This window comes from Protopterus annectens, chromosome 5.part0 (assembly GCF_019279795.1).
Source record: "Protopterus annectens isolate FY-2018-M chromosome 5.part0, PAN1.0, whole genome shotgun sequence".
Taxonomy (NCBI): domain Eukaryota; kingdom Metazoa; phylum Chordata; order Ceratodontiformes; family Protopteridae; genus Protopterus; species Protopterus annectens.
In genome coordinates, this window is record NC_056735.1 from 265146765 (window position 1) to 265170298 (window position 23534).

The 23534-nt window shown below is 43.7% G+C and overlaps 1 protein-coding gene across 4 annotated transcripts in view; it reads right to left on the bottom strand.

Moving 5' to 3' along the window:
- U2AF1 (U2 small nuclear RNA auxiliary factor 1) overlaps positions 1-23534 on the bottom strand; it is a 1073176-nt gene that overhangs the window by 890597 nt on the left and 159045 nt on the right. For all 4 annotated transcript variants that reach the window (XM_044072241.1, XM_044072239.1, XM_044072238.1 and 1 more), the window contains exon 2: positions 5623-5710. In XM_044072241.1, coding sequence (XP_043928176.1) covers positions 5623-5710 — 88 coding nt within the window. The remainder of the gene's footprint in view (positions 1-5622; positions 5711-23534) is intronic.

The following is a 23534-nucleotide window of genomic DNA, read 5'->3' on the forward strand; positions in this document are numbered from 1 at the left end:
ATAAGCTGGAATCACATCCACAAAGAACCAAGCTTTGTAACTACTAGCAGATGTGTTAAAGATTTGATTGTTAAAAATTGATAACTTATGTCTAAGTTATACTATTTAAAGAATAAATTAAGAGAACACCCCACTGTGGCTTACAAAAGGGGTAAAAAACATTAAGGACATGGTCAAAAGGCTTAGGGTCTTAAGTGAAAAACATGGGATGGTAAATTGTGGTGCTTGCAGTCAGTGCAGGTACAACTGATTCTTACCCAAAATTAACAAACAATGAGAAGTTAAACTGTAATACATCAGGTGTTCTTTACATAGTGAGTTGCCTTGTGCATCCTGCATTTTATGATGGAAAACTGAAACACATTTAAAAGCTAGAATTTATGAACACATTCTAGCTATTACTAAGAGAGACCAACAAAATGCTTTACTTAATTCAATAAAATGCTCTCATTTTAATTTTTTTTTTAAATCTGAAGCTCTAAAGTAGTCCCAAGTTTCTGTGATTAAAGTGCTTAACTGTTTTTTGTTTTAATAAAGTTTTTGGTAGTTTCAGCAGCTTTGCGGAGATGTTTCCTGTCTCTGTGGTTTTATCAGTTTAGTGGTTGGTTACCAGTTAGCAATGCTTCATCATTTCTTATACCAGTAAATTAATTTTTGTCTCATTAAAGCATTAGGCAAATTCACAGTCTTTGAATATACCCTCTATCTCAGCAGCATACATAGCTGTAGTCTCTGTTGGATTCCATCCTCTTGAAAAGAAAAACAAAATGTCCAATAAATGGAAAGTTCTGTCAGGGATGACTGCAATTATTGACTAAGTGCTACTATTTTTCAGTCTTCAAGTAAAGTAAGAGATAAATTTATTTATGCCCTCTTCACCCGCAACATGCCAGATGGCAGCATCCCACACTGTGTCATATTTTTCAGCTATCTCACTGCAATGACGAATAAATTACACTTCTGGACCTAAAGCTTTCATTTTTCAACCAGGTTTCCTTCATGCAGTACAGGTAATCCGAAAAGGAACAGATGAATCATATTTCCACTATGAACTGTACTTCAGTAACTCCAAACATGGAGAGTCTATGAAGGCAAATATTTCTTCACTGCTGCACATGCACTTTTTCACTCACAACAGAAATTCTTCTCTGACACGGTGTTATTTCAGGAGGCTCAATACTTGCCAAAAAGAGAAAGAGTGTGATCTAAATAACATGACGTTACAGTTGGTGTGTACCACGAGTTATGTTTTGACACTTTTTTTTTCATGTTACGGAATGGAACCTGAAAGTACAATTTTAGCAAGGGCCAAGCCCCCTGCCCCCTGCACTCCTATAGAAGGGACTTTACACCCACCCACCCTTACATGTACCAAAGCCATAGCTGCACAAAGTCCCACTGTAGTGCACCCTGGTCCAACCTCCACGAGCATTTAAAGGTATATATCCCATACCCAACAAGGAGATGGGACAGACAGCAGGATCAACAAAAAGCTTAAAGGTGTTAGCATCAGTGGTGGCAAGGTCTAACAATAACAGCTGTAAAACAAGTTTTGTTTCAGTTTTGTGTCCAGATACCTTTTTGAGCATTATAATCTCTACAGAAAAGCTATGAATGAAGGAGGAGCTTCTCCAGACGTTCACATCTGCCTCAAGGTTTGCCACGAAAACAACACCAGAAGTAAGCAGAGCAAACACTCAAGTCCACCGGTTCATTCAGGAAACCCTTCTAATACATCGAAAAATGTTCCAGTGCCTTTCAAAGATAAGACTTCATTGTACCATTGAACTTAACACACAATTTTTAAAAAGCTGGCGCTGTGGAAACTAGCCAGTGAGAGTGATTACCTGCAGAACGGATTTGCTTTTGCACTTACAGTTGCTTGCAAAAACTAAAACCACCAAGAAAATCATAAGAGAAAATGAAACTGAAGATAGAAAAGAAAGCTCTCAATAATTAGCAGACAATATTAAGCAGGAAGAAGCAGTCCACTATGAAATAAGAGTAGGAAGGGTTAGCAGCCTGAGAAAGTTTTTTATGTGCTGAGCTGTCCTAACACCTGAAGTGTTTCCTGGTCCCTACAACTTGGGCTTTACAAAATCAAATGCAATACTTTACAGACCTTTAAACTATCATTGCACCGTCTCCACAGTCTATACCTATGTAAAAAGAAGCACATACTTAGCTAGCAGGTTGTTGGTGCATAACAGCTATTCTAATGCTTGCATCCAAAAACGAGCAGAATTCAGCTAAAATTTTCAACTATTTCTAACAGTAAGAGAATAAGGAGCCAGCAGTATAAGAAACTATACTTGGAATTAGGATGGTATATTATTATTTGCCACATCCCCCACAATGCTTCATTAAAGTTTTATGGAATTCGGTACTTTTCCGTTATCGGGGCAACAGCTGGAATGAGCAGTTGGAATGTTACATCACACTGCTGCCAAAGTGGGTACAGCCGTCAGATGTTTGGACAATACAGTTCTACTTCAAAATATGGGGAAAAATGAATAAATGCACTTTTCCAGACACTGTATTCCATTCACATTGTAAAAGACAAAAGCACTTCGTTTTATAGGACATCAGCGAGGGTGACAGGTTTACAGGGACTTCAGCGAAGGTAACGTGGTTTTCAGAAACCAAGACATGTAACGTTGCCATGACTTTTTTAAACCTTGACTCCTTCTTAACACCATCCCAGAGTTAAAGACAAGTGCCTAAATCCGTTCTACTTTCTTTCAGTGATACGAACAGGAAGAGAATAGCAAGCACACAACAGGTGCACCATTTTGTGTTGGTAATTGCGGTGACAAAGGTGGAACATTTGGAAGTTATCTCGAACCAACCTGTTACATTTTAAAGTTGGTCTCCGTATACTTGGGCGGTATGGTTTCACTGGGGGTGGTTATGCTTATGCTGCTTTTAATGGTTCTAGGTTGATAATGACAAGCACTACTAGGCCAATTACGATTTCAAAATATATTCTTACCTGGGATATTTAATGCTACTGTCAAGAGTAGTAATACCGTGTTGCCTGGTAAAGTCCGGCTAACCTTTCAACTGCTCATTATTGTTGCTGGCCAGATAACGGAAAAGTACGAACACTTTACAAGTTTTAAAAAGCACCTACGGTAGATTCTTACTTCCACACACAATGCATAATGCAGCTAACATAAAACACTTAGAAAAGCAACTATGGTAGTTCCACTTTTCAAAAAGTACAGTTTTGTACCTACCATAAATGTAGATGTTAGAGTGCTAATACAGCTGCAGTCCTCACAGATGGGTTCTCCTGCCGTCAGACGGGTCCTCGGTCGGCCGAATTCCAAAGTCTAGGTCCAGCGTCGGTTGTCGTCGCTTCTTCCCTGACGTTAGTGTGACAGGGGTATAAAGGAACCAGCCAATGCCATTTTCTTCAGTTTTTCTTGCCCCAGATGTCAGGTGCCCCCAGAAGGAAGGCAATACATAAAATTAGGTAATAATGTAATGCAATATAATCAAAAAACAGTAGTTGCAAGCAAATACACCATAAAAGAATACCCCTAGAGGGGAAGGAGGGTGGGAAACCTGGACTGCAGCTGTATTAGCACTCTAACATCTACATTTATGGTAGGTACAAAATTGTACCATGTTCATCGTGCATACAGCTGCAGTCCTCACAGATGGGTAGAATCCCAAAGCTAAGAAAGGGGTGGTAGACACTAGGTGTAACTAGGAGACAAAATGCCCTGCAAGACTGCAGTGGCAAAGCCTGCTCTAGATTTGGAGTATAATGGTAAGTTGTAGTGCTTGGAGAAGGTATGCACAGAACTCCAAGTGGCTGCTTTCATGATATCCTTGGTAGGAACTCCTCTGAGGAAGGCTGTAGAGGCGGCTGTGGCTCTGGTGGAATGAGTTCTAATGCCTGTAGGTACAGTTTTGCCATGAAAGGAATAGCAAAAGCGTATGCAGTGGGCTATCCATTTTGAAATTGTCCGTTTGGAAATTGGCTTTCCTTGAGCTCCTACAGCATAGGCCACAAAGAGCTGTTCTGATTTTCTGAAAGGTTTTGTTCTGTCCAAATAATAACGCAGTTGTCTGTGGATGTCCAAGGAATGTAGCAATCTCTCCCCTTTGTTTTGAGGATTAGGATAAAAAGTAGGTAAGTGTATGGCCTGATTTAAAGCTAACCTGGATACCACTTTAGGCATAAAGGACGGGTTGGTTCGTAAGGAAACTCTGTCCTGATGGAAGATGATAAAAGGCTGGACAGCCATGAGAGCCTGTAATTCTGAAACTCTACGAGCCGAGGTGATAGCCAGAAGGAAAGCCGTTTTCCAGAACAAGTATTGCAAATCTGCTGAAGCAGCTAGCTCAAAAGGAGGCAGGGTCAGTTTTTCCAGAATGAAATTAAGATCCCAAACAGGTATTAGTTGTTTCCTTGGAGGTCTCAAATTCCTAGCCCCTCTGAGGAAATGTCTTAAGAGAGGGTGATAGAATAAAGGTGGATCAGTGTTGTATTCTGCAGAAATGGCTGAGGCATGGATTTTGATGGAGGAGAAAGTCAGTCCAGCGCTTAGCAGTTCAGTCAAATATTGTAGTATTTGTGGTAAATTCAGTTTTCCAGACACCGTCAAAGTCAGGTCGTCGGTAGGCAGGGGCTGCGTAGGCACCTCACTGAGAACCGGACCACGTGTAGCCGGCTTTGGCGTGGTGTCGGTAGAGGCCGCGGACCTCGCGTGTCGGTCCTTGTCTTTTCATTTTTTAGACAAAACCGGAGTATCCGACGACATAGTATGGTTAAATGCTTTTCTAAAATAATGCTGGGCGAACTCCGCCCGACGCTTAGTGTGTTTGTTGAATGTAGCACAAAAGCGGCAAACCGAGACCTCGTGGTCTGGGCCTAAACAAGGTATACAGAGGGAATGGAAATCCTTATGCGGTATTTGCTTCCCACAAGAAATACAATTATTAACTTTGACATTGGTCTGAGGCAAGAAAAGGTTCCCCAACGGGGTACTTAGCTTTTAAGAAGACTTCAGTTTCCAAATTTTCGTAATCTCAGGAGCTGGCCGACCGGCACTTGCAAACTGCTTCTGCTTCGGGCACCACGTGGCAAGACAGACTGAAGAAAATGGCGTCGGCTGGTTCCTTTATACCCGTCGCACTGACGTCAGGGAAGAAGCGACGACAACCGATGCCAGACCTAGACTTTGGAATTCGGCCGACCGAGGACCCGCCTGACGGCAGGAGAACCCATCCGCGAGGACTGCAGCTGTATGCACGATGAACATCAGCATCTAGTAAGGAATGCCTAACAAAGTAGCAGTGTTTGTAGTGAAATCAGTCCCAGAGAAGAAAAAGAGAGAGAGGAAACGCAAACATCTACCAAACTTGTTAAAGGAAAGAATAAAAAGCACTTTATCGGCAGCAGTGTGACGTAACATTCCAACTGCTTACTCCAGCTGTTGCCCCGATAACGGAAAAGTAGCTGGAATTCTATAAAGGGAAATGCAAACAAAAATGGAAAACAGCAAAGTACTCTATTAACACCCCCCCCCTCCAAAAAAAAAAATCTTCAAAGAGGCAATTCAGTGCAAAAGATAAATAACAATAAAACCTTAACATATATGAACTCACCTGACTAAATGTTGGCCTGTTGTGTAACCGAGAACATCTGTCCCCATGACGACATGCTCCAATTTTAAAATAAAATGAGCAATTGACTCTAAAAAGAGAAAGATGGAAAAAATTATTTTCAAGTCTTTCTAAAAGCACATTTTACTCAAAACAAACTCTTGGCCAATAACCAACAACTGGTCTGAATTTCCAAAAGATCTCTGCAGATTACTTGTACAAAACACATCTTGGCTTAAAATAAATCAGTGGAACTGCAAAAAAGGTGAAGAGAACAGATATCAGGTGAAGACATTTTTAAAGAAAGGAAACACAAGTAGAACAAAAAGATAAGACATGTTTGCTTACTAGCTTTGCTGACAATATGAAGACAACTAAAACCTAATCTGTAAATATTCTTCTCTACACGTCTTCTATGTTCTATATTTTACACATTGTAGATCTACAATAGTAATTTATATTTGTTCCTTAGTGCGACAGTGTATAGTAACTTAGCAGCAGAATTTATGCTTGTATTGTTACTACTGCATTTTAATTTCACTGCACAATATTGCCTTTCAATTGCCAACTGCATTGATCGTGTCTGAAAAGGGTCTCTGGACCAGTGTACTTACCAACAAATTTCACACAGGACTCTCTACCTTGTGGTGTAACATGCACAATATTTATTGCAGATCATAAAAATCAACTTGCAGAGTTAATACAACACAACTCTTGCTTGAAGACTTGCACCTTTCAGTTATGTGCACAGCTCAGCAAGTTTTTGTTTCAGGCCTTCCAACGTTATTTTCACTTTTCAAAATCAGACCCCTGTAGATACCACCCTTCCACCTCTTGTCATGCCCCCACCCCACCAATAAAAAATATGGAATACTACACTAAAACACGCACTACAGTCACAACAACACAACACAACACAAATTCTCAGGTGTGTGTGGGATGGGGTATATCCTGCAGCCAGAGCTTAACTTTCAAAGATGCATCATCATTAGGGTAAATCAAGTACCTCACATATTGTTTTTATCGTACTCTTAGAAACTATGGCTGCATGACTTTCAGACATAGCTTCTAGCATGTCAACTAACCTATTGGATAGGTTTAGCCTAAAAAGATGCCATAACCTTCAAGCCATTAGCAACCAATGAAGGCTGTAGACATAACTGGTAAATGTACCTAAAGTTAGAGAGTTGCAGCAAAGTACAGTTGTGTACTCTTACCATAAATGTAGATTGAGTGTATTCACTGTTGCAGTCATTACATTTGCGTAATCTGCTGGCAGGTTGCCCTCAGTCAGCCTAATTAACCAAGTCTCGGGTCATGCGTTGGTTGCTGTCCCTTCTTCCATGACATCAGGTAGTCAGGGGTATAAAACATGCAGCCAACACCATTACATCCGTTTTTCTTGCCCCAGATGTGAGGTGCCCCCCTAATGGGGAGCAATCAAACATAAAAACACAAAAGTATACCTCCAACAAAAAGCAAATACATCAAAAAGGCTTTTAAGCACAGTAAAGGAAAGTAGAGGTATAGCCAGAAAAAGTTAGGGGGCTGGAAAAAGGGTAACCAGGACTGCAACAGTGAATACACTCGAACGCCTACATTTATGGTAAGTGTACACAACTGTACTATGTTCTTCGTGTTTCACTGTTGCAGTCATTACAGTTGGGTAGATTCCCAAAGCTATGTTTGGGAGGAGGAGTTTATACAGCATTAGGGCCAGCTATAAGACCCTGCAAGACAACAGTGGCAAAGCCAGCTCTGGATTTAAAGAAAATTAGTAAATGATGATGCTTGGTGAAAGTATGCACAGAGCTCCAGGTAGCAGCTTCTAGGATGTCCCAGGTAGAACACCTCTGAGAAAGGCTGCAGAAGTAGATGCAGCCCTGGTGGAGAGAGATCCGATCCCCTGGGGAAAGGTTTTCCATGGTGGTTATAGCAGATATGAATGCAATGGCTTATCCATTTAGAAATGGTTTGTTTTGAAATAGCCTTCCCATCTGTCCCTGCAGAAAATGCTACCAGCAGTTCAGATTTTCTTCGTGGTTTAGTCCTGCCCAAGTAGAATCTAAGTTGTCTGTGCACATCCAAGGAATGCAGAATCTGTTCCCCTTTGTTCTGTGGATTGGGAAAGAAGTTTGGCAAATGAATGGACTGATTAAGAGACACACTTGAAACCACCTTGGACATAAAGGATGGATTAGTCCTGAGAGATACCCTGTCCGCATGAACGATGATGAAAGGCTCCACTGCCATATCCTTCTAGCTGAAGTGATTGCTAAACAGAAGGCTGTTTTCCAAGAAATAAATTTTCACTCCGGAGCAGCTCTTTTGAGTGTGCACCTTTAACCCCTAGTGGGCGTGGCTTAAGCCTTTAAAAACTAAGTTATCACCTTAGAGTTCTAGAAAACTCTCATTGAAAGAGGTTAAATATCAATAGAGTTGTGTTTGCCATCACATATGGCTCAAGACAAAATATCCTGGTACCTTGTGAGTAACATGGTTTTGGAAATATTAATGCAAATATGAACAATCCATATTTTACGCCTAGAGGAGCAGTAGGGGTTAATTGCAGAAGACGCCTGGAGGAGCACTCGGCTGTAATGAGTCTGCAGTAGCAGCTGGCTCGAAAGGAGGTAGAATGAGTTTCTCCAAAACAAAGTTAAGGTCCCAGGCAGGGGTTGGAGCTCACCTGGGTGGTCTCAAGTTTTTTGCCCCTCTGAGACGCTGCTTGGGCATAGGATGAAAGAAGAGGGGAGGTTCTGTGTTATAATGAGCTGAAATAGCTGAGGCGTGGATTTTAATGGAGGAAAAAGACAGGCCCTTGTGAAGCATCTCAGTTAAGTATTGCAAAATCTGAGGTAAATTGGGCGCTGCTGTGCTCATCCCTAAAGACTGGTTCCAGGCACAGAATCTTTTCCATTTGTCAGCATAAGATTTTCGAATACTAGGTCTTGCCTCCAAGATGACATCCATCACAGGTTTGCCGAGGGGTGACTAAGTGATTAGCCAGGCTGCAAGGTTCAATGTTGGAAGCGGAGGGTGCAGAATTTGGTTCTCCTGCTGAGACAGCAAGGAAGGGATCCGAGGCAGGTGCCATGGAGATAACTGCGATATACTGCGCAGGAGGGGGTACTAGTGTTGGCGCGGCCAGTCTGGAGCAATCAAAATCATCCTTGGTTTGTCCCGTTTGACTTTTAGTAGAACTTTGGAGAGCAGCAGCAGTGGGGGGGGGGGGGCGCGTACACTGATAGGTTTTTCCAGCTGAAGGACAGAGCATCCACTTTCCAGGCTTGTTGGTGGAGAGTCCTTGTGCAAAACTTGTTCAACTGGTAGTTCTGGGGGGGAGGCAATTAGATCCAAGTCTGAGCTCCCCTATTCGCTTGTCAACATGTTGAAAATCAATGGTTCTAGTTTCCACTCGTGTGGGTCCATGAGGTTTCTGCTTAGTCCATTTGCCAGTGTATTCAATTTTCCTGGCAGGAATTGAGCTTGTAGGTGCACTTGATAGCTCAAGGCTGTGTTCCACAATGCCATGGCTAGTCTGCAGAAGGGGTAGGGATGTGTACCTCCCTGCTTATGTACCACATAACCATGGTGTTGTCCATCTTTACCATTAGTTGTCCTGGAAGAATGTAGTCCTTGAAGGCTGTCAGAGCATTATGTACAGCTAACATTTCTTTTTAATCGATATGTAGGTGCATTTGATTTGGGTTCCATTTGCCCTGAATGCACTTCCCTGCCAGGTGAGCCCCCCATGCATAGTCTGATACATCTGTAGTTAGGGTTTGGGCGGCAGGGGGTAGTGTGAATGGTAGCCCCTTGTTTAGGTAGCAGGCCTCTGCCCACCACAGGAACTCCAGGCGTAGGCAAGGTATGATAGGAATCACCGTTTCCAGTCTGTGAAAATATTGACTCAAACATTTTAGATACCACTGTAGTTTCCTCATATGCAGTCTTGCACATGGAATTAGAAGAATGCAGGAGGCCATGAACCCCAAGGCTTGCAGTATTTGTCTTGCAGAGAAGCAGGGTTTTTGTGGCCACTTGTATGAAGTAAGTTACTAAATGAATTTGCTTCTCTGGCGTGAGGAAAGCCATCTGGGCAGTTGTATTCAAGCTTGCACCCAGGAATGTAATCTGTTGATAGGTTGTGATTTCTTTTTGTTTATGGTGTACCCCAGACATGTTAGAACCCTTTTTACAAACGCCAGATGAAAAGTATGCCCTGGTTTTCTGCCAGAATTAGACAATCGTCCAGGTATGGATATATTTGAATATTTCTTTGCCTGCAAAAAGCAATAACTGGAGCCAGGAACTTTGTAAATACCCTGGGTGCAGTAGACAAGCCAAAAGGCAGTGTAGAGAACTGATAATGCAAGTAGCCTGCTTTGAAGCGTAGATATCTTCTGCAGGATTCCCTGCTTGGGATGTGCAGGCATGCTTCTTTTAAATCTAGAGTTGCTAACCAGACGTCTTTGCCTAGCATAGGAAGTAATTGGTGAAGAGTCAGCATCTTGAATTTTGGAATCTCCAGAAAGATGTTTAGAGTAGAGAGGTCCAGGATTGGACACCATGACTTGTCTTTTCTGGGTACCAGAAAAAGCCTGGAATAGAAACCTTATCCCTTTCCCTCTTCTGGTACCAGTTGAATAGCCCCCATGCTTAAGAGGGAAAGTACTTGTTTTTGAGCCTCTGCCTACTGATTTGGGGGCAGGTCTGGCCATCTGTTTGGTATTGGCAACGTGTGGAAATGAAATTTATATCGCTGGGACACTATTTAAAAGCCATTTGTCTTGGGTTATGAGTTCCCAGTTCTTTGCATGAAGAGCAATCTTTCCCCCTCAAAGGGGCGGTCAAAAGATAAGTGCTTGGGAATTTTAAAAGGAAGTCATTGAGACTGTTTACCATAGGGGGGTGTCTTATTTCCAGATTTGGAAGTGGAGGCCCCCCACTGCTTAGTTCTGGGAGTCCCCTGGGACTGAAACATGGTGTTTTTGCTGTGTCTTGGTTTGGCTTGACAGGATCTGGCTACTAAATCTTGGAGTTGTACTTGTAAAAAAATCTTTAACAGTTTGCATAGATTTAGCTTTATATTCCATCTTTTTAAGAAAGTACAGTTGTGTACCTACCATAAATGTAGATGTTCGAGTGTATTCACTGTTGCATTCATTACTCTTGGGTTATCCTGCTGGCAGGCTACCAGCAGTCTGCCAGAATTCCAAAGTCTTGGTCCGGCGTCGGTTGCTGTCTCCTCTTCCCTGACGTCAGTGCGCCAGGGGTATAAAAGATGCAGCCGATGCCATTTTCTTCAGTTTTTCTTGCCCCAGATGTCAGGTGCCCCCAAATTGGTAGGCTGAAAAATATGCCAATAAAAATGCATGCACAAAAATAACATTTCCTTCACCTACAAGCAAATACACCAAATAAGTTGTATAGGATAGAGAAGTGCAGATAAGTCCCAGCAAAGGAAAGGGGGATGGTGGGTGGATAACCTGGACTGCAACAGTGAATACACTCTAACATCTACATTAATGGTAGGTACACAACTGTACTATGTTCAACGTGTTTCACTGTTGCAGTCATTACTCTTGCGTTGAATCCCAAAGCTGAGGAAGGGTGGCTGGGCTAAATAGGATTAGGAGAGGCTATAAGACCCTCCAGAACTTCAGTGGCAAAGCCTGCTCTGGATTTAGAGTACAGAGGTAAGTGGTAGTGCTTTGTGAAGGTGTGCACTGAACTCCAAGTTGCAGCCTTCAGGATATTTTTGGTTGGTACTCCTCTGAGAAAGGCTACTGAAGTTTTTGCTTCTCTTGTGGAATGAGGCCTGATGCCCTTAGGCACTGATTTGCCATGTTGAAAATAGCAGAAACTGATGCAATGGCCTATCCATTTTGAAATAGTCTGTTTTGAGATGGCCTTTCCTTGTGATCCTGCAGCATATGACACTAAAAGTTGCTCAGTCTTTCTGAAAGCTTTAGTTCTGTCCAAGTAGAATCGTAACTGCCTGTGTATGTCCAAAGAATGCAGAATTTTCTCACCCTTGTTCTGTGGATTAGGATAAAAGGTTGGCAAGTGAATGGTTTGGTTAAGAGCCACACTGGACACCACCTTAGGCATAAATGTAGGGTTTGTCCTCAGAGAAACCCTGTCTAGATGAAAAATGATGAAGTTCCACAGCCATGAGTGCTTGTAACTCTGAGACTCACCTTGCAGAGGTTATTGCTAGGAGCAGAGCTGTTTTCCAGAATAAGAATTTTATATCTGCTGTTGACTGGAGGCAGTGTGAGTTTTTCCAAAACATAATTGAGATCCTAGGCCGGAATTAGTGCTCTCCTTGGAGGCCTAATGTTTTTGGCCCCTCTGAGGTACTGCCTTATTAAAGGATGAGAAAAGATAGGTGGTTCCATATTGTAATGGGCTGAAATGGCAGAGGCATGAATCTTAATAGATGAGAAAGAAAGGCCTTTGTTTAGCATCTCAGTTAGGTATTGTAGAATCTGAGGGATATTTGGTACACACGTGTCAATGCCTTGTTCCTGGTTCCAAGCACAAAATCTCTTCCATTTTTCTGCATAAGATTTTCTGGTACTGAGCCTCCTGACCTCCAAAATGACATCCATAACAGCTTTTGAAAGAGGAGTGTTCTGAATGGCTACATTATCTGCCATGCTGCCAGATTTAAGGTCCTGAGTTGGCTGTGCAGGATCTGATTGTTTTGTTGGGTCAGCAAGTCAGAAGTTTGAGATAGCTCTTTAGGATTGGGTACCAGTGCTGGCGTGGCCAGTCTGGTGCAATCAGTATCATTTTTGGCTTCTCTTGTCTGACCTTTAGGAGTACCCTGGGAAGGAGAGGCAGTGGGGGAAAGGCATACACTGTTAGATTTTTCCAGCTGAAGGATAAGGCATTCACTTTCCATGCTTGTTTGTGATAAATCCTTGTGCAAAATCTCTGCAATTGGCAGTTGTGAGAGGAGGCAAATAGATCTATGTCTGGGCATCCCCATTTCCTTATTATCATGCTGAAGACTTGTGGATCCAGTTTCCATTTGTGGGGATCCATGAGGTTTCTGCTTAGTTCGTCTGCCACAGTATTTGTTTTTCCTGGCAGAAATTGTGCTTGCAGGTGAACTTGAAAAGCCAAAGCTGTGTCCCATAAGGTCATTGCTTGTCTGCAGAGGGGGTAGGAATGTTTACCTCCCCTGCTTGTTTATGTACCACATGACCGTAGTGTTGTCTTTTTATCAGTAACTGTCCTGGATGAAGCAGGTCCTTGAAAGCTGACAGGGCATTTTGAACAGCTAGCATCTCTTTTTGATTGATGTGAAGATGCATCTGGTTTGCAGGCCATGTGCTCTGAATACATTTTCCTGCCATATGGGCCCCCCAGGCATAATCTGATGCATCCGTTGTCAGTGTTTGTCTGGCTGTGGGTAAACTGAATGGCAGACCCTTGTTGTGATGACAGGCTTCTGCCCACCATTGAAACTCCTGTTGCAGGCAGGGAATGAGTGCAATTACTGTCTCCAGGCTGTGGCAATGTTCAGTCCAAACACTTTTTAGAAACCATTGTAGTTTCCTCATATGCAATCTGGCATATGGAATTAGTAGAATGCAGGATGCCATGAAACCCAAGGCCTGCAGGATTTTTCTTGCAGATAAGTGGGTTTTTGTTGCCAAATTCTTGAAATAAGTAGTCAGTTGCTTTTGTTTGTCTGGCATGAGATAAGCCATCTGGGCAGTTGTATTTAGGCTTGCACCCAGGAATATTATCTCTTGAGAGGGCACTAGTTTTGATTTCCTTTTGTTTACTGTGTACCCTATGCCAATTAGTAATCTTTTTACAAACGCCAGATGCTCAAGAAGAGTGTCTTTGTTCTCTGCTTGAATTAGGCAGTCGTCCAAGAAGGGGGTATATTTGAATTCCTTTTTGTCTGCAAAACGCAATTACTGGTGCCAGGCATTTTGTGAAGACCCTGGGCGCAATAGATAAGCCAAATGGCAGTGCAGAGAATTGGTAATGCATTGTGCCAGCTATGAATCTGAGGTATCCTCTGCAAGATTGTCTAATTGGGACATGCAGGTATGCCTCTTTTAGGTCCAAAGTTACGAGCCAAGCCTTCTTGCCCAGCATGGGCAGTAGCTGCTGTAGAGTCAACATCTTGAATTTTGGAACTTCCAGAAACGTATTTAGTATAGACAGGTCCAGTATTGGTCTCCAGGTTTTGTCCTTTCTGGGTACTAGGAAAAGTCTGGAGTAAAATCCTTGCCCCTGCTCTTGTTTTGGTACATGCTGAATGGCCCTCATATCAATGAGGGCTGTAATTTGTTTTTGTGCCTCTGCCCATTGACTGTGTGGCAGGTCTGGCATACCTTTTGACCTTGGTAGAGTGTGAAAATGGAACCTGTAGCCTTGGGACACTACGTTCAGGACCCATTTGTCTTGGGTAATCCTTTGCCAATTTGATGAAAAAAGTGCCATCTTTCCCCCTAAGGCGGCTGCCAAAAGAAAAGTGCTTGGATCTGGTAGAGGAAAGTCATTGGGACTGTTTCCTATAAGGTTATGATTTGTCTTCTCCGCTTTTGGAGGTAGGAGCTCCCCATTGTTTAGGCCTGTATGAGCCTTGGGGTTGAGATCTGCCTCTGGGACGCCTGTATCTGTCTCTTTGTGGTCTATCTGACACTAGAAAGGACCAATTTTTAGAAGTCCAGTTTCTGCTAAACCTGGGTGGCTGTACCTGTAAGAAATCCTCGACTGTCTGCATGGATTTTGCTTTATCTTCCATTTTTTTCAACACCTCTTCTGCTTTAGTACCAAAGTATCATGCTGTAATGGTGCATCTAATAATTTTGCTTTAACATGATCAGGCAAATTTTGTTCCTTTAACCAAGCATGCCTTCTAATGACAGAACCTGTAACAGCGGCCCTGCAAGAGGCCTCCAGTGAATCATAACCACATTGCAAAGTATGCTTTCTCACTTGTTCAGCTGCATGCCATAAATCCTGCAATTCCTTGTTCTCTGAACATTCAGTGTTGGTCAACATTTTCTGTTTAAGCAGTGGCATTAAATATTGCTGATATTTAAGCATATCCTTCTAGCATGTCGAGGGATCAGTTGCTAATGTCCTCTCCTGCTCAGCTGGTGAACCTGGGAATATTGAGGCAATGTTACAATTGCCTCATGTACACAGACAACCCTCTCCTCCTCCCACAAAACACAAATACATGCGAGAGATGCAACTATACGGCCAAACTGGAGGCTGAGCTCTCTCAACATAGGACTGGCAAGACCAGACAGGAGGAGAAGGTAACCACACACACTATAGACCCAGTCTCACATAATACCATCACAACCTCAAATCATACACATAAACACACAAAGACATACTCGGAGGCTCTGATCAAAAATCTACCAAAACAGCAGAGGCCACCAAAGCAGACACCCAAACTACCACCACCTCAGAACACAACACCTACAACACATAGACCACACAGTCAGAGTGTCAAGCAGTCACAGCCCTTAAGGCCAAACACAATGCCAGACACACTAGTCATTGGTGACTCCATAGTCAGACACACTGACGTCCCGCTCACCAGAGTAAGGAGAAGGTCACAGTAAGCTGCCTGTCGGGCGCTAGAATCCGCCACATAACGCATGCACTCAGGTCTCTCAACAGCAGGTACAAGTACGACTCAATCATTGTCCACGCTGGTGTAAACGACCTGAGACGTACCTCCTTGGACTACATGAAGAGACATAGAGGAGCTCTCTGATTATGTAGCCCAAGCAGGTATGACCCTGACCTTGAGCAGTATCCTACCTTCACCAAGAATGATGCCACAATACAGAGATAAGATGATCAGCTTTAACAATTGGCTTAAACTCTGGTGTCATTCAAAGGGGATCCAATGTCTGTCTGCCTGGGATGACATGCTGGACAAGCCACGCTGCTTCGCAAGGGACGGCTTGCACCTGTCACCCCTGGGATTCCGGATTTTGGCAAAGGCTCTTGCCACCCCGATAGTGCCTTTTTAGGCAAGGCTCAAATTCTAAACCTACCACCCTAGAACACAACAAAGAAAAAAAACTAAGGGTAATGCTGCTCAATGCCAGAAGTCTCAACCTCAAGATGCACACACTCGAGGCCCTTCTCAGTATGGAGAACATCGATGTCTGTGCTGTGGCAGAAACCTGATTCAAGGCTCCTGAGAGCACCCCAGCACTATCAGGTTTTACCTCATATCATGCGTTTCGGCCCCAAAATCCGGACAATACCAAGAAAGGAGGGGGGGTATCCATATTCATCAAGGACACCCACACCTCAAGATTGGTGGCAACGCACGATGCATCGGAAACCATCCAGGTGCAATTAACCATAGGCAAGACTGCTCTGCAATTTGTAGCATGTTACAGGCCACCCTCGCAAACTCAGGAACCTCACATGGCCTTCCTGAAAACACTGGAGGGATAAATGTATCTCGAACACCATCATACTAGGTGACTTCAACTACCCTAATATAGACTGGGAACACTACTCAAGCCCAAACACTCTAGCCCAAAAGTTCCTGGAATTCATAAACTCAAATGCCATGGAACAACTAGTCACCATCCCCACAAGAGGAGAAAACATACTTGATCTCATCATCACGAACATGGGAGCACAATGTTCAACACCGGAAGTATACCCCTCACTGGTGAGATCAGATCACAAACTAATCTCGCTGGAGGTCCTCATCCCGCCTCCACCAGAAATAAAAAAGACCGCAGTAAAGGACTTCTCGAAAGCCGACTTCACACTTCTAAAGACTAGTGTGGTCTTCTTTAAGGCCCCCGAGCCGGCGGCAAACATTACTCAAACCGCTGAATCACTTACAAATGCCTTCTACCAGCACCTGCAGGGCTGCATGGATCAGGCAATCCCAAGCAAAACAAAGACTCTTTGTACCAAAGGCAAGCATCCAGTCTGGTGGACCACAGCCATAAACAAACTCTACAACAAAAGGAGAAAGCTACTACAAGATAGAGCAAAATCCTTAAAAGGTAAGACACCGCTGATCACTATAAGTAAAAAGCTAAGAGCTCTCATAAAATCATCCAAAGCTAATTTTGAGAGAAAAATAGCTAAGGACTCTAAAGACAACCATAAGGCATTATTTAGCTATGTCAGAAACCTAGGAGGAAACTCCCAGATATGCTCAGAATTAGTTCAAAATGATGTGAAGATTACTGATCCTACAGACATTGCCAACATACTGGCTGACAGGTTCAGTGCAAACTTCTCCCCCCCTCCCCCCCTAAAGGAGAGATATCTATACCAAATGATTGTAGCCCCCCCAAACATCTCTAACGCCCAGGTGAGAACTGCTCTCTCCAAGGCAAAGAACACAGCATCCATGGGACCTGATGGTGTCCCCGGCTGTGTGCTCCACGAACTCAACGAGGAATTAAACCCACAGTTAGGACAGCTGTTTAATCTTAGTCTCACCTCCGTATACGTACCCAGGGAGTGGTGCACAGCGACTGTGGTCCCACTCCACAAAGGCGGTGCCTCCACTGACCCTGGAAATTACCGTCCCATTAGCTTGACAAGCCTTATCTGCAAAGTCATGGAGAGGATCATAATGGATCTCATAAATAAAGACATAGGGAAGTTGCAGACTTTGGATCCAACCCAGTTTGGCTTTGTCAAAGGCAGATCATGCCTTTTAAACTTGGTTGACTTTTTCGAAACAGTCACCAAGGCCATTGACGAGGGAAAGGCAGTCCATACAGCCTACCTAGACCTGGCGAAGGCTTTCGATACAGTACCCCACTCGGGTATCATTGAAAAACTCATCAACTTAAATGTAAACCCATACATTACAAGATGGGTTGCAAACTGGCTGAGTGACAGAACCCACAGGGTCAGAGGTGCTGGCGCCATGTCAGACTCAAAGCCTGTCACAAGTGGTGTCCCACAGGGCTCAGTCCTGGGCCCACTCTTGTTTGGTATCTACTTTTCTGAAGTACAAGCAAACACAGGAGGGTTATGGCTGACAAAGTTTGCAGATGACTGCAAACTGGGCGCCGTAGTCGAAAACACATCTGACACAGATATCCTTCAGAAGGGTCTCACAGAAATGGATAACTGGTGCCAGAGCCATGGCCTAAAGTTAAATGCCAAAAAATGCATAGTCATACCCTTCGGGAAAAACAAGGTTACCCCTAGCTACCATATAGGTGGCAATCCCCTGATCACAGAAGAAGTTATCAGGGACCTGGGGACCCAGGTTGACAGTAGCCTTTCATTCGACACTCATATTGCTAAAGTAGTTAGGAAGGCCTTCTACATTGCCCACCTTATCATGAAGGGATTCACATCTAGATCAAGGGAGGTCATAGTCTCCCTATACTCATCAGACCAATGATTGAGTACAATGCCCCATTCGGAATGCATCTGACCCGACACTTGCAGCAGCTGGAGAGGCCACAAAAGTTCCTCACCAAAAGGATAAAGGGTCTCAAAAATCTGTCTTATGCTGCCCGACTGAAAGAACTCCAGTTATATTCAGTTGCTTACCGCTTGCTCAGAGGTGACCTGTGCCTGACATACAAGGCCATGTCAAACCCAGATTTGATGAACATGCTTCATCTCAAAAAATCTAGATCCCTCAGAGCCACAAGGGCGGGAGACTTAAACCTCGACACAGTTATTAATAGGACGTGCTGGAGAGATAGATTCATCACCCAAAGACTCCCTATGCTGTGGAACAAAATCCCGGTTTATGTGAGGCAGAGCACCTCGCTGGCCTTGTTCAAGAGGACTCTATACAGATGCACCCCAGGGGTTACCTCAGTGTCACTGCTCGACAGAGGCACAGCAAAATAATGGGCATAGTTTCTCCAAACTAAAGGGGTGGCGTAAGCCACAAAACTATGGGCTAGGCTTGTAAATGCCCTCGGGCAGATAGCCTAGTATGAACCTATGAACCTATGAAACGGACAATTTAAAGCCCTTACAGCCAGGGTAGCAGAAGTGTAGACTTTTTCCCCACATCTGTCTAGAGCCCTGCAATCCCTATCAGAGGGGACAGTGTTTTTTGCAGTGGAAGTTTTAACCCCCTCGGGACCCCGAGATCTATAGTTTCTGGGTCTGCAGCAGGGTTTTTATACAGGAATTTATGAGAATCTGGGACCCTGTAGTATCTGTCTGGCTTAGCAGATGAAGGGGGTAAAGAGTCTGGGGACAGGCCATACTCTGAAAATACATCTACAATGTCTAGAACAGGTGGAATAGCAAGGGGTCTGTGCTGAGGAAGTAGCAAAATGTCCTGAGCCTTTTCTTCGATTCAGAATAATCTTGGCTCTCCGAGTGGAAATGTTCCCTCATGGTATGCAGGGTTTCCCCAAAAGAATAATCCTCAGGAGGAGAGGCTGAAGGGATTGATTCTTCAGCATCAGAATCCTCATAGGGAAGCATGGAGTAATCCTTTTCGTAAGAGGAATCAGAGGAAATAGAAACCTGATCAGAAGAATCATACTCTGTCTCTTACCTAGGCCTCTTATCAGGAGGGGGATGGGAGCCCCTGATCAAAGTAATTAGGTCTTTGGCCCTTTTGAGCATCTGTTGGAAGTCTGAGTAGGAGAATGCTGTACTTGTTTCTTTGTCTTTAGTGCTGCTTTAGTCTTTGAAGCTGAAGATGGCTTAATATATAGTTGTGTAGGTCTGAAGACACCCTCAGAAGCCGATGCCTGCTCAGCGGCTCCGGACCCAGCTGAGGGAATGATTTCCGAGTGTCCAGAGGCCCAGTCTGCTCCATGTGGGAGTCAGAAGCGGCCTGTGGCTCTGAGGTAGCAGGCGCCAGGGGGCTGCGAAAGCGCCTCACTGAGAACCAGCGAACTGGCCTAGTAGAGGCTTCGTCGTCAATTTTGGACCTCAGATGCCTATCCTTTTCCTTGTCCTTGCGTTTGTTGTAAACTCCGGTTGTCGGCTGATCTGACGGCATTATATAATTAAATCTTCGGCCAAAGTAATGAAATGCAAAATCGAATAGAGGCTTGATAGTGCGTTGGTTAAATCTAGCACAAAATCGACAACTAGCAACGTTGTGATCAGGGCCTAGGCAAGGGATACAGTAAGAGTGAAAATCCTTATGAGGTATTTGCTTCCCACAAGAAATACAATTGTTAACTTTTTCTGACATCGGTCTGGAGCAAGAAAAATTTCCCCAACGGGGTACTTAGCTTTAATGAAGACTTCGGTTCTGAAATTCGGATTTGAAAATCTCAGGAATCGGCCGACCGGCACTTGCAAACTGTTTTTGCATCGGGCACCGCGCGGCAAGAAAGACTGAAGAAAATGGCGTTGGCTGCATCTTTTATACCCCTGGCGCACTGACGTCAGGGAAGAGGGTGACAGCAACAGACACCGGACCTAGACTTTGGAATTCTGGCCGACTGCGGGTAGCCTGCCAGCAGGATAACCCAAGAGTAATGACTGCAACAGTGAAACACGATGAACATCTTATTCAGCCTTATTCTCAAACAGGTGGTCCCGATTAAAAAGAGCATCCAACAATTTAGTTTTAATATGATCAGGCAAAGATTGCTCTTTAAGCCAAGCATGCCTTCTAAGCACAGACCCAGTAAACAGCAGCCCTGCAAGTGGCCTCTAAAGAATCAAAACCACATTGCAAAGTATGTTTTCAAACTTGTTCAGCAGAATGCATTAAATCCTGTAAATCTTTATTTTCCACACAGTCAGGAAACATCATCATTTTCTGTTTAAGCAGTCCAGTAATATGCTGTTGATATTTTAACATATGAAATTGGCAGTTTAAAGCTCTGATTGCCAAGGTTGCAGAGGTATTGCTGAGGTAGAAGGAAATCCCTAAGCCTCTTTTCTGAATCAGAAAATTCCTGGCTTTCCCAGTGCAAATGCTCCCTTAAAGTATGTAAAGTTTCCCCAAAAGAAAAATCCGGAGGGGAAGCAGAAGGAATGGAATCCTCTGCATCAGAATCCTCATAAGTAGGTATGGACAAATCCAGGTCATCAGAAGAAACAGAATCCTGATCAGAAGATTCATAATCAAGCTCAGCCCTAGGCCTCTTAGGGGGGGTTGACTACCCCAGATTAGAGTAATTAGATCTTCAGCCATTTTGATCATTTGTTTTTTTAGGCATAGGGGCCAGAGCATGTGGCCTGGGCATCGTTTTTTTTAGACATGGATTGAGATTTAGGCCTTAGTAATGAAGGCGGTGTCGATTTAACATGCAAGTCTGTAGGCCTGAATACACCCTCAGAAGCCGGTGCCTGCACAGCGGCTCCGGACCCATCCAAGGTAGAGACATCCACGGGTTCTATAGTTGAATTATCTCACGGCATACCGGACTCCGAATTGGTCTCAGTAGAGGCCTGCGAAGCAGAAGTAGCAGGTATCAGGGGCTGCGAAAGCACCTCACTGAGTACTGGTGAATTGGCTTAGGATAAGTGTCGTCGGCAATTTTGGACCTCTGCGGCCTGTCTCTGTCTTTATCTTTGCATTTTTTCGGAATCCCGGTAGACGGATGGCTAACAGACTACATTTGTGGATAATTAAACAGAGAACCGAAATATTTAGAGGCAAAAATGTACAGACGACGGATAGTGCGCTGATTAAATAACACACAAAACTGACAGCAAGGTACGTTGTGGTCAGGACCTAGGAAAGGAATACAGTACAAATGAAAATCTTTGAGGTATTTGCTTTCAACAAGTAATGCAATTATTAACTTCTACGCGGTAGTAGTGCTGCGGTAGCGTTGTCGCCTCATAGCAAGATGTTAGAGCGTCTTGTGTGTGGAGGCATGCGTGAATGGGTGTGTCTTCATTGAAGGTTGTGCATCAGGGCTGGTAACTCGGCACGTAAAAATCCACCACCAAACATTAGCGGACTGGAGTTCCGCTGTGGCGACCCCTAACCGGGTTAAGCCGAAAGACGCAACAACTGACATTGGGAAGGAGCAAGAAAAAGATTCCCCAATGGGGTACTTAGGTTTAAGTTGAAGACTTTGGTTCTGAAACTCGAAAATGAAAATGTCATTAGTTGGCCGACCGGCACTTGCGAACTGCTTCTGCTTCGGGCACTGCACGGCAAGAAAGACTGATGTAATGGTGTCGGCTGCATGTTTTATACCCCTGACGTCATGGAAGAAGGGACAGCAACCAACGCAAGACCCAAGACTTTGTTAATCAGGCCAACTGAGGGCAACCTGCCAGCAGATTACTCAAATGTAATGACTGCAACAGTGAAACACGAAGAACATCTCAAATCTTATCCAAAAGAACATTTCAGAAGAGGGCATAAAAAAACTACAGCTAAAAAGCCTTGAGTGAAGAAATCAAGGTTTTTCCCTATGTATCACAGCATGAATACTACTCAAGTTAGCCTACCATTCCACTCGGTCGCTTCCTCACTTTTTGCCTTCCTTATTCCAGGCCAAAGAAATGAATAGCCAACCGTTTTTTACTTTTTATTAGTTTGACTAACATAACCATCTGTGAACAACTTCAGTAGGCAAGATACACTGTCACACGGGTTAGAATAGAGAACAGAAAAACAGAAGACAACTGTACTGACAAAGACCAAAGGCCACAGCCATTTCGTAAATAAAATTTCACAGGATACATACAGCTTTCCTCTACTCATACCCCCTGATCAAGAGCTTGCAAGGTTCAGGAGTTTCAGTAAAACTGCTACTGAACATTTTATCCAAGTGCTCCTTCAGCTTCTACAGGAGTCCAATTCTGACAATCCAGACCTGTAACCACTAGTAATTAAATTTTGCCTACTGTTCTGTACCTGTCTGCCACAGTTTAGAGTACACAAGATTAGAAGGTACAAGGTTAGTGAGCATGTAGAAGTTGCAATGTACCTGATCAAAATCACAGCTGAGTAACTTACAAAAGCTGTTTTTTTGTTTGAAGTGCTTGGTGTCACTCGGATCATACCTAAAGAAGCGGAACTGTGAGAATGAAGTGACTCAACGGTTTTAAATCTGTAAAACATTCCCCATTGCTTTTAACACTGTCTGTACTACTGAAGTGCAGCTGTGCAAGCCTTGCTTACATGTACTCATTATGCACTTGTCCCCCCCCCCCTTCCTGTAACTAGTCTAGTCCAGATACAGATTTGCTGTATCCAGGACTGTTTGTAAGCTCCTGAGCCTCCCAAGCCTTTCTGTGTTGAAGGGAAGCCTTCTAGCTCATCAGTGGGAGTGGTAAGAACTAAGTAACCAATCGACCACAGAAGGAGTGGTTTCTGGCCCAGAAATTGTAGTTATTGGCCGTTTGGGCAATTTTTCCATCTCTTTCAACTTTCCAATTTAAAAGCCCGCATTTTTACTCGTTTCTTTCCTGTAATTAGTCTAGTTCAGATACAGATTTAGTTTTAGCACTTGAATTTGCTTATTTGTACTCTGCACTTGTTCAGAACTTGTAAGCACTAAATAAGCTACAAATCAATACAGCACTCAACCTTCCTCATTACCTAGAGAAAAACAGCTCTTGTACACACTTTCCTCACTTGTCTACAGGAATAGTATTTTAATTCAGGCATGTCCAAGTGTCAGCTTCCAGTGTTCTCTCCTATCTGACGAATCTGGACATCTTGGGGCAATGTAGCAATTGCCTCATGTACACAGACAACCCTCTCCTCCTACCACCCAACACTACAACCTGTGAGAGATGCACTTTTCTAGTTAAACTGGAAGTAAAGCTCTCTCCAACCAAGACTGAACTTGACAGTCAAGAGAGGAAGGTAAACACTTACACCACACTAATCACATAGTCCCACTAAACCTACACCACCAAAATCCACACAAACATTCGCGAAGGCTCTCAATAATAACCTGATCAAGCAACAGAGACCTCCAAAGCAGACATGCAGGCAACCTCCA